The 11522-nt window shown below is 41.0% G+C and overlaps 2 protein-coding genes across 2 annotated transcripts; both read right to left on the bottom strand.

Moving 5' to 3' along the window:
- Positions 1-5777: 5777 nt before the first annotated feature.
- LOC148772261 (uncharacterized) lies at positions 5778-6155 on the bottom strand. The gene has a single exon (XM_088814959.1). The coding sequence runs from the start codon at positions 6153-6155 to the stop codon at positions 5778-5780; it is 378 nt and encodes a 125-aa protein (XP_088671085.1).
- A 5-nt stretch (positions 6156-6160) lies between these two features.
- On the bottom strand, positions 6161-9796 carry LOC105964603 (uncharacterized). Its single transcript, XM_088814957.1, has 4 exons — positions 9262-9796; positions 8314-9114; positions 7039-7297; positions 6161-6929 (listed from the first exon to the last, which is right to left on the bottom strand). Exons 1-4 carry the CDS (start codon positions 9794-9796, stop codon positions 6161-6163), a joined length of 2364 nt encoding a protein of 787 aa, XP_088671083.1.
- Positions 9797-11522: the final 1726 nt, after the last annotated feature.

Below are 11522 nucleotides of genomic sequence, written 5' to 3'. Positions count from 1 at the left end.
TTCGATTGTTTGGCCAACAGTTGAATTGATTCTAAATGGGAATGAACTCGAGAGAGGATTTCTCGTTTGATTTTAGGAAAACATAGCTCGGGTTGTGGAAACGGAGACGTGATGCACCTCGGGTAGCCCTTAAGGACTTGACCTAAATGCTCTCTTAATATCAGATCCTGAACGGAGACGTCGGACCTGTGGGTAGACTCTAACTACACTGGAGACGGGGGTTAGGGTATTTTAGTGTCTGGGTTAGCGAATATAGAATTGACATTAGATTCGGATTTGTAGATCTTTATCGATAGTACATTGGTGGATTTTACCCTAGAAGCCATCACACGTCGGAATTCCTCGCTTTTACTGGCGGGCCGTTGCTTTTATTATTGTTTCTTTCTTTTTAGCTTCACCCCCCCTCCCTTTCGATCGTCTAGATAAAGTTTAGGATAGTATAATTATGGTACTTGGTAAATTTAGGAACTTAATTCCCTGTGGATTGATATCTCGAATTCACTATTCTACAAAACGCGATACTGTACACTTGCGGTTATTTATACGTAGGTTTTACGCGTATCAATTGTATCGTGACCTGTCCCTGAGTCCCACCGCGGACCACTCCAAGGGCCAACGTTCGTGCAATCCGAAATCTAGTGTGAAGTCTGTGCATTGTAGTAGGGGATTCGAGCGCTTGAGTAGTCATGGATGTCCTGTGTGTTCTGACGGTTTATAATCCATGGAATCTCTGGCCAGAGTTGATAGTGGGGTGATTAGGGAAATGTGTTTCCCTAAGTCGCACACGAACAGATTTATAATACCTAGAACGTTCGCACGGTTATTGAACTTTATAAGAGGTCTCGGTGAACCAATGCCTCTAGTTCAATCGGGACATGTGCTGCGAAGGGATCGTACTGTACGCTAACTATATCATAAGGTTCTTGCAGGCACTTCATTTGTATCTAGGCAATCATGATGCGTAGTTGCTAGACGCCAATCTTGATTCGTTGGGCTCGTCGGCCTCGTTTCTAATAAACGATCGTCCACAAAATTATAACAAAATTATATTTGTGACGAGCTCGAAGTCCTCGTCGATACGAGTGCCTCTTCGAAATTTCCAATTTCCATAATTGGAAACTTCCACTTCAGTGGACCTGCTAAATTGGGAAACTTCTCAATTTAGAAAGTTCACTAATTTCCGCATGTCTCTTTCTCTACGTTTATTCCGACTCGTAATCCACAATTACGAATCTTGGACTCAATCATATTGACCTCCAACTTTGCAAAGATTAACATATTAACCTATGCTCATTGTTATCAAGGATCCATGTTACACGAGAAGTGTGACCCTCAATGGTTTAGGTGTATGCTAGTCGTGGGCTCACAACTCTTTGTGATTCGAACAACACATTGTTCTTATACAAACTCCTCCCAAGAGTCCCGATTAGAGTAAAACTCGTTCTACCTAATCCCCGATCAAATCGGTGCCCCTATGTGATTATTATTTCCCCCAATTGCTTCAATTATGCAAGCAATTAACCCGGATTATTAACCTGAGATGCTAAAATAATCGTAACCCGCTTCCGCGTGTATTACGATTCTAATACCCTAGATTCAATTACTATATTCCTATGCAATTAATTCTTGAACACAACATTAAGCACAAATCTCAATAATGGCTACCTAAGAGATTAACTATATTCCTATGTTAATACCACAAAGGCTCTTCTACCACAGTTCTAATTATTAACCCGATCTTCCGATTCATGCGATTAACAATAACATAAAAGCGCATAAAGTGGCCAGTTTCTTGAACTTAATAAAACAAGTAGAAGAAATAATCTGGAATTAAAACTTGCATAAAATCATAGAAAAAGGTTCATAAATCCCACATAGGGTTCCAAATAAAATCCTAGAAATAAGAAAATTAGCTACTCATGATTAAAGGAAAAACACAAATAAAATAAGTCATAAACGATGAATCTATGCTTGGAGTCTTCGAATTCTTCGTCTTCGTTATTGCTTTGTTGCTTTTGAAATTGCGTCCAAAAAAGATCCCCAATTGTGTGTTTGGCTTGGTCTTACATAGGGTGAAGAACTTGGGGGAGAAGGCAGTTAGTTTCCTTGTGCAATTAAAATCCCTTTACTGAGCTGTCTCGGGGTCTCGGACGGCCCTCCCATAATTTGAACTAAAACTCGGACGGCCGTCCGAGCTTTAATTCTCCATATTTTGGTTTTTTCACTTTTGGCCCATATTTCCTCCAAAATTGCAGTTTTGACCCCATACTTTTCCAATTCTTCAATTTGTACCTAAAATACAATAAATCAACTTTTTAAGCACCAATTATCATTAAAACACACCAAAATCTCAAATAAAAAAGTACGATAAAGTGTAAAAATATACACTTAACACACCCCCAAACTTGAACTTTTGCTTGTCCTCAAGCAAAATCTACCAATAAGCAAATAACTCAACCACTACATCTCATTACATAGATCAATGATCAACTTCACGTTTTTAGAACTTGTAATTATAATGACAATTCTTAGGCATTCGCAAGCTCAAAATTCAACAACACTTAGTCACTCACCATTACCAAAAACCACAATTCATACAATTGCTTCAAGCATCCAATATTTGCAAATTAAAGATAGAAAGAATTTATACTTACATGCATATGCTTGACTCCAAATACTTACCAAATTATTCTACTCTACTAATATCGAACATTAAGCTATTGGGATCATTGGGGCTTTGTGGCTTTCAATTGTTAGGCTCTTTGGTTCGAGGTAGGAAATATGGGTATATGTGGCTATTCTTCTTGAATTTAGGTGATTACGCCAAAATTTGAACAATAAGCGTTTGAAACAATGAATTCACCTCTACGGACTTTAATAAACTCGATTCTCAAAAGTTCAAAAGTCTCCACTTTTGCTTTTGAGGCAATGGGTCGAGTTTTCAAAAATAATTCAACAACTAGTCCTTATTTCTCCCTTCTAGTCTCTTCATCTTCTCTTTTTCTCTCTTTTTTTTTTTTTTTTTTTTATATATATATATATAGAAGCATAGATATTTGTCTTCTCTTTTTTTTTTTTCTTTTTTTTTCTTTTCTTTTTTTTTTCGAAGAAGAAGAAGAAGAAGGACCTTATAACAATTTTCGACCGAACTCCAAGGGGTAATTTTTCCAGAATCTCCACCTATTCTACCTTATACATTGACTAAAAGAAAGAACACCTTTTCTCCGAGGCTCAAATCAAGGTTCTAAGGATAATTTCGATAAAAAGGTCGGCTTGAAAGGCTCAAACGGTTCAAAGAAGGCCCAAATCATATCCCAAATCACTCACTACTCAATACTTCGTATCATAAATTTCCTAAGGTGAGTTCTAAAACCGAACATAGCATGATCTAGCACAAATTAATTCCAAATTTAAAATACAAAACATTCAACCAAAGCAATGCAAAGTGTGATTCCTAGCAATAATTCGTTTCTAAGTTCCGTTGAATCGAAAGCTAAACAAACATCTAATCCTTATCACACAAAACAAACAATCTCATCATCAAACATTGATCATCTCTCATCATCATAAATCATCGATGCATTCGACTCAAGCAATTTTTTTTTTTTTTTATGTTCCGGAAAAACAATAAAAACGAATAAAACCTAATGCATGCAAACTAAAACAAATAAGCACAAAAATAACATGTTTTTCACCCCCAAACTTAAAATTTTCGTTGCCCTCAACGAATTTAGCACAAAGTTTAAGGATAGAAAACACCTGATTTAGTCGGAGTCGATGTGATCGGGGTGCTCCTCCCTCGCTCTCTCACGCTCATCCTCATCGGAAAGCTCGGGTACGGGCTCAAGAATGGGTGCCGGTAAAGGTGCCGGTTCGATGCAATCGGGCGTCCCGCATCCCATGTGTTGGACAATAGCTTGTAGCATTTTGCTCTACCACCGTTGAAGTGCCTCCACCGTATTGACTTTATGCTCGACGGTAGTCAATCGGTTCCTCGTAATTATCATCTCTCGCTCCATCTTCTTTCGGAATCGTCGATCGGCACGGGAGCTTGAGGCTTCGGGCTCGTCTCGGGCTTGAAGAGCGGCTTGCGGCTCGTCATAGGTGGCTTCTTTGAATAGCGAGGCCGCAAAATCGGCAATCGGCTTCCGGATGTTGAGCTCGATAACGTTTGGTAATTTGGGCACCCTCTTTCTTTTGCAAAACCCCGTGACAAGGCTAGGGAAGAAGATGCCCTTTGTATTGTCGCGCATGGAAAGCCAAAGTTGATCGTACATAATTGACCCGATGTCGATCGGCTTCCCTGTGATAATGTAATAAGCGAGCGCACACCGTTCGTGGTTGATCCGACTAAACGAGGTAGTCGGGATTATGTTGGCGCAAATAAACGTCAACCATGCCTTGCCTTCATAATTGATGCTTTTCCAATTGAGCTCATACGTCCCATTGTCCGGGTATTCGATCCATCTTGGATGTCCATCACTCAACACTTCCCCAATTTGCTCTTTGGTGACTTCGTTGCTCATCTCTCGCCAATTTTGACCCCAATACGGGAGCCCGTAATATTGATTTATATCATCCGTCTCCCAACTAACATAAATTTTTCGTACCACACTTGTGAATTCTCGTGGATGCTTGAGTACCAACGTGTTCGCATAAAACTCTCGTACGATCGATATGTTGTAAATTGGCTCCGGTTCACACAGCCTTTGCCATCCTTGTCTTATGATTTCTTGGTTAAGATTGGTGAAGTGCGGCAACGTGATTGTCAAGGCCCGTTCCGTGATGACGGTCTTTATGCCTTGTTTAGTAAATAGAGCCGCGGCGCCTTCCACACTAAAGGCTTCTTTTTCGGGAAAAGGAATCGTCGTTTTGGTGGCACCTTTCTTGCCTTTGCCTTTGCCTTTGGAAGATGAAGCTTCATCTGTGCGACCTCGTTTGTTGGACGACATATTTGGGAGAAGTTTTGGAATGGATGCGGTAAGAATTGGACGAGAATCGACCCCCAAATTTGGTTGAGGCAAATTGTCGAACACCTTGTGGACGTGCCTTGAAAGAGTAGATTCTGAAGAATTTGGTTCGATTCTCTAGCCTCCCTGTCAATACCAACACAAATTAAGAATTTGAGAGTGCGTGAGTGAATTATGTGTGTGAAATTGAAGAATTTTTGGAAGAGAAGTTCAAAAATTCGAAAATTGTGTGTGAGAGGTTGAGAATGAAGGAGAAGGGCTTAGGAAATAATGGGGGAGAAAATCTGATTTTTAGAATTTAAAACGCCCAATTATAGGGTCGGACGGCCGTCCCATATTTTGTTCTATTTGTCGGACGGTCGTCCGAGCTTACTGTCTCGCCACTGCTTGTGGGACGGCCGTCCCATGTTTGTGCTTTGTTCTCGGACGGCCGTCCGAGAGTTGCCGGTCCCTCACTGTTTTGGAGACGGCCGTCCGGGTTTTGTGCCCGTTTTTCGGACGGCCGTCCGAAATTTGCCATCCCGTACTGGTTTGGAGACGGTCGTCCCGGTTTTAGCCCTTTTTGTGGGACGGCCGTCTCAACCTTTTTTTTTTTTTTTTTTTCGAACGACCGGCTGTCTGGACCCCCCCCCCGATCATGCTTTCGACCCTGAAAATTAAAATTCAAATAAATGAATTAGAATGCATGCCTATGACAATAAAAACGAAACGAAAAATTAACGAAAACTACGAGAAACAATAAAGCTCGGGTTGCCTCCCGGGAAGCGCTAAGTTTAAAGTCTTCAGCCGGACGTTGCTTCTTGCTCTTCAAGCAAAGGTGATCAAGGCCACTTGGCGTTCGCCACCATCTCCCCAATAGTGTTTGAGTCGATTCCCATTTACTTTGAAAACTCGTTCCGATTCACGGTCCTTGATTTCTATAGCTCCTTGTGGAAAGACTTGTTGGACTATGAACGGCCCCGACCATCTTGATTTAAGCTTTCCCGGAAATAACCGAAGCCGTGAATTGAACAAGAGAACTTCTTGCCCTTTTTGAAATTGACGGTGCAAGATGTTGTTGTCGTGCCACCTTTTGACTTTGTCTTTGTATAACCAATTGCTCTCGTACGCTTGCTCTCGTAACTCGTCCAACTCGTTGAGTTGCAATAACCTTCTTTCCTTGCATTCTTTGTAATCGAAATTCATCTTTTTTAGCGCCCAATAAGAACAATGCTCCAATTCCAATGGTAAGTGGCATACTTTACCGCACGGTAAGGGGTCATTCCCAATGGCGTTTTAAAAGCTGTGCGATATGCCCATAGTGCATCATCGAGTTTTTTCGACCAATCCTTTCTTGTTGGGCCTACCACTTTTTCCAAGATATTCTTGATTTCGCGGTTCGTAACTTCGGCTTGCCCATTCGTTTGTGGATGATACGCGAGTGCAACCTTGTGCTTTACGCCATACATGCCCATCAAGTTGTCAAATTGCTTATTGACGAAATCCGATCCTCCATCACTAATAATTGCACGTGGTGCTCCAAACCTAGTGAAAATCTGTTTCTTCAAGAAAGCACACACTACAGATGCATCATTAGTAGGGGTGGCTATTGCCTCTACCCACTTAGTAACGTAATCGACGGCCACTAAGATGTATTGGTGATTGAATGAAGGGACAAACGGTCCCATAAAGTCAATACCCCAAACATCAAAAGGCTCGACTTCGATCATCGTGTTCAATGGGAGTTCATGGCGAGCCGAAATATTGCCCGTGCGTTGGCACCGATCACAAGTAATAGCAAATTTATACGAATCTGTAAAAAGAGTGGGCCAAAAAAAACCTGATTGAAGAACCTTACGTGCTGTTCTTTCGCTGTCCTCCATAATCCGAACCATGGCAATGAAAGAGTATGTCTTGCTGCTCATGTTCCGGGACACATCTTCGCACCAACAAATCACTGCATTGTCTAAAAAGAAAAGGCTTTTCCCAAAAATAAAATTTAACATCATGCAAAAATTTCCTCTTTTGATGATAATTAAGATTCGGTGGAAGCACTTGACTAACTAAATAATTTACATAATCGGCAAACCAAGGTACCTTATTATCAAAAGCAAGCAACTGTTCATCAGGAAAATTTTCATTAATGCAAATTCTATCGCTTTCGTCTACATCTTTCTCAAGTCGAGATAGATGATCGGCTATTTGATTTTCACTACCCTTTCGATCACGAATTTCAATGTCAAATTCTTGCAACATTAAAATCCACCTAATGAGTCTAGGTTTTGCATCCTTTTTAGTAAACAAGTATCTGAGGGCAGCGTGATCAGTAAAAACCACAACTTTGGGTCCTAACAAGTAAGAGCGAAATTTTTCAAAAGCAAAAACAACAGCTAATAACTCTTTTTCCGTAGTGGTGTAATTTAATTGTGCATCATTTAGAGTTTTACTAGCATAATAAATTGATCGAAAAATTTTCTCCTTCCTTTGACCTAAAACGGCGCCAACCGCAAAATCACTAGCATCGCACATAAGCTCAAACGGTTCATCCCAATTCGGTACACAAATAATAGGAGCGGATACTAACCATCAAAATTGAATTTTTTCTCCTTCTCGAGTAGGTTACAAAGGGGCTTGGCAACCTTTGAAAAACCTTTGATAAAACGCCAATAAAAGCCCGCATGTCCAAGAAAACTCCTAATTCCTTTGACCGAAATAGGTGGCGGAAGATTTTCAATTGTGGAAATCTTTGCTTTGTCCACTTCCAAGCCTTCTCGCGAGATTTTATGCCCAAGCACAATTCCTTCATGCACCATGAAGTGGCACTTCTCCCAATTTAGCACCAAGTTGGTTTATTCACACCTGCGCAAAACCTTAGCCAACATGCAAAGACAAGTGTCAAAAGTATCACCGAAAATAGATAAGTCATCCATAAATACTTCTAAACCGTTCTCTACCATATCGGTGAAAATAGCCATCATGCACCGCTGAAAAGTAGCAGGTGCATTACATAAACCAAAAGGCATGCGTCTAAATGCAAAAGTACCATAAGGACATGTAAATGTGGTTTTGTGTTGATCATCCGGGGCAATGTCTATTTGATTATATCCCGAATATCCATCTAAAAAACAATAAAATTCTTTACCTGCCAATCTATCAAGCATTTGATCAATAAAAGGTAAAGGAAAGTGATCCTTTTTAGTGGCTTTATTTAATTTCCTATAATCCATGCAAATTCGCCAACCCGTTGTTGTTCTATATGGAATTAATTCATTATTTGCATTACGGATAACTGTCATACCTCCTTTCTTAGGAACACATTGAACGGGGCTTACCCATGCACTATAAGAAATCGGATAAATAATACCTGCGTCAAGCCACTTGAGAATTTCCTTCTTGACTACCTCTTTCATGATGGGGTTGAGACGCCTTTGCTGCTCTACTGACGGATGTTGTTGATCATCCAAGATGATTTTGTGCATACACAATGAAGGACTAATTCCCTTGATATCCGCAATTTTCCATCCAAGCGCCAACTTGTGTTCTCGCAGTACTTCCAATAGCCTTTGTTCCTGCAAAGTAGATAGAGATTGTGAGATAATTACCGGCAAAGTATCATTCTTACCGAGGTAGGCATATTTGAGGTGTGCGGGTAATTCTTTCATCTCAAGCTGTGGCGGTTCCTCCAATGACGTTTTGAATACCTTGGGGGTGGTAAGGGTGGCCAAATCCAAACTTTCAAACTTTTGCCGAGCGAGAAAGTCGCCGGAATCTAACCAACAAATTTGCTCCTCCACTCTTTCATCTCCACAATAGTTACCTACAACCAAAGATGCCTCCAAAGAATCCAAGAGTAACGAATCAAAATTTTCAAAAGAACAAGACTCCACTAAATCAATAGAAAAACACTCATTAGAATAGTGCGGACGCTTAATTGCATTAAAAACGTTAAATTTAATAGTTTGATCATGCACCGTCATGGTGAGATCCCCACTAGCACAATCAATAATAGTACGTGAAGTAGCTAAAAACGGCCTTCCCAAAATAATTGGGATTTCTCTATCTTCATCCATATCAAGAATCACAAAATCAGCAGGAAGAATAAATTCGTCAACCTTCACTAAGACATCTTCTAAAACCCCCTTTGGGTAGACTAGAGACCTATCGGCTAATTGGAGTGTTATAGCCGTTGGTTCAATCTCACCTAACCCAAGACTCTTATATGTAGAAAAAGGCATAAGGTTGATACTAGCCCCTAAATCAATGAGTGATCGAAAAAATGTATCTCCTATTGTACAAGGGATAGTAAACTTACCTGGGTCGCCGAGTTTTTGAGGGAGAGGTCTCGTAAGGATTGCACTACACTGTTCGGTGAGTTGAATCATTTCGTTTCCTTGCAATTTCCGTCCCTTGGTTACGAGTTCTTTGACAAACTTTACCCACTTTGGCATTTGTTGGAGTGCTTCGATGAGAGGGATATTGATACGGATTTCCTTCATCTTGTCAACAAAGCTTTGGTATTCGGCATTTAACTTCGGTGGTTGGAACCTTTGTGGGTATGGAATGGGAGGAGCCGGTGTAACCTTTGCCCTTGAAGTTTCGCCTTGAACGTTTGTGTCCTCTTCCGCCGCCTCGGTCGCCTTTGTTTTTCCATTATTTGTCTCCTTTCTAGGGGCTTCTTCCAATTGTCGTCTGTTATGTAGGCTCACTGCTTGTACTTGCTCGTTTTGCCTTTTTCTTGGGTCCTCCGTGTTTGATGGCAATGCTCCTTGCGGACGGTTCTCTTGATTCAAAGCAAATTGAGAGAATTGATTCTCCAAGTTCCGCAGCGAGGCTTGGGTAGCGGTCATGAATTGGGCCAATATCTCATCCGTGTTTGATTTTTGAGCTGGTGGATTGTTGCCTTGATAGCTTTGTTGAGGAGAGGCTTGATGTTGGAATTGACCTTGAGGTCTTTGATACCCTTGGTCTTGTTGATTTCCTCCATATTGTCCTTGTGATCTCCACCCTTGATTTTGGAATTGGCGAGACGCATTGTTGACGTAGTTGAACGATTCCACATCTTGTTGGCATTGGAGTGTGTAGTGATTTCCACCGCAAATTTCACAACATGGAGACTCAACGGCTTGGACTTGTTGTGGTGGATTTGCTTTGATGTGTTGTAGAAGGAGTTGATTTTGTTGAGCAATGTGGGTCACTTGAGCTTGAAGAGCCGTAATTGCATCTAACTCCAACACTCCAGGAACTTTCTTGGCTCCACTAGCCGTCCTCTCGCTTGACTTGGCAAACCTATTTTGTGCAATTTGATCCAACATGATAAATGCATCCGGTATCGATTGACTCATAAAATTACCTCCGGTTGACGCATCTAAGACGGTTCGTGCATTCTCGTTAATCCCTTGGTAGAAGATGTGGATTTGTCGCCATTGTTCGACTCCATGTGTTGGACATTGCCTCAAAAGGGTCTTAAATCTCTCCCATGCCTCGTACAATTGCTCGCCTTGCTCTTGGATGAAATTATGAATTTCTCGTCGGATTCTCTCGTCCTTCTCGGGTGAGCTATAAACTTTCATGAAAAGGTTGAGGAGTTGAGGCCACGACGAGATAGAGTGGGGGGCTTAGGACATCAACCACTGGCGAGCTCTTCCTTGTATGGAGTGTTTGAAGAGAATTAATTGAAGCGCCTCTTGGGAAATCCCGTTTTGACGGTGGGAATTACAGGTATCTAGAAAATTGAGAATGTGAAGATGGGGATCTTCACCCGCTAATCCACTAAATAACCCGTTATTTTGGAGCATCGACAATAGGCCTTGCTTGATCTCAAAATTGTGCGCCTCAATAGGTGGATACTGGATGCTCGGGCGGAATCCGTCGAGAGATGGGATTATGCAATCTTGAAGTGCCCGTGGCCTAACTGCTGGTTGTAACGGAAGTTGAGGGGGCGGGTCTTGGACTTGGTTTCCGTTGGCCTCGAGTAAATTACCCTCTGCGCGTCTGCGTTCTTCGTCATCCATTGTATTGGTTGCGCGTTGACGTCTCCTTGCGGCTCGAAAAGTACGTTCGATTTCGGGATCAAACGGTTCTCTAGCAAGATCGAGTCTCCTACGCATACACAATACCTAAAATAAAAAAAATAAAACAAAAATTAAATGGGTGAATCGTGAAAATTTTTCAAATCTAGAGCTATAATAAAATAAATAATTCAAATAGTCCCAGCAACGTCGCCAAAAACTTGTTGGTTGAAATACCTACACGCAAGTGCACGTATCATACAAGTAATATAGTGGACAATTAAGTCCGGATATCGAACCCACATGGAATATTTAATTACTAAATCCTAGACGCTAAATTCTACCAATTATTATCAAGCCCACCCTACATAGTCGACTTTAGAAGAATTAACTAGATTAAATTAAATTAAAAAGCAAATTAAAACAACAAAGCAAGAAAGCAAATTAAACACGAAGATTTATCAGAGTAAACAAGCCTAGGATTTTATTCTTCCCCCTATGTGATTATTATTTCCCCCAATTCCTTCAATTATGCAAGCAATTAACACGGATTATTAACCTGAGA

Source organism: Erythranthe guttata, chromosome 2 (genome assembly GCF_056151865.1).
Source record: "Erythranthe guttata isolate IM_541 chromosome 2, IM_541, whole genome shotgun sequence".
Lineage (NCBI taxonomy): Eukaryota > Viridiplantae > Streptophyta > Magnoliopsida > Lamiales > Phrymaceae > Erythranthe > Erythranthe guttata.
Note: the sequence above shows the minus strand (reverse complement) of the source record. Positions and strands in the feature narration are given on the sequence as shown.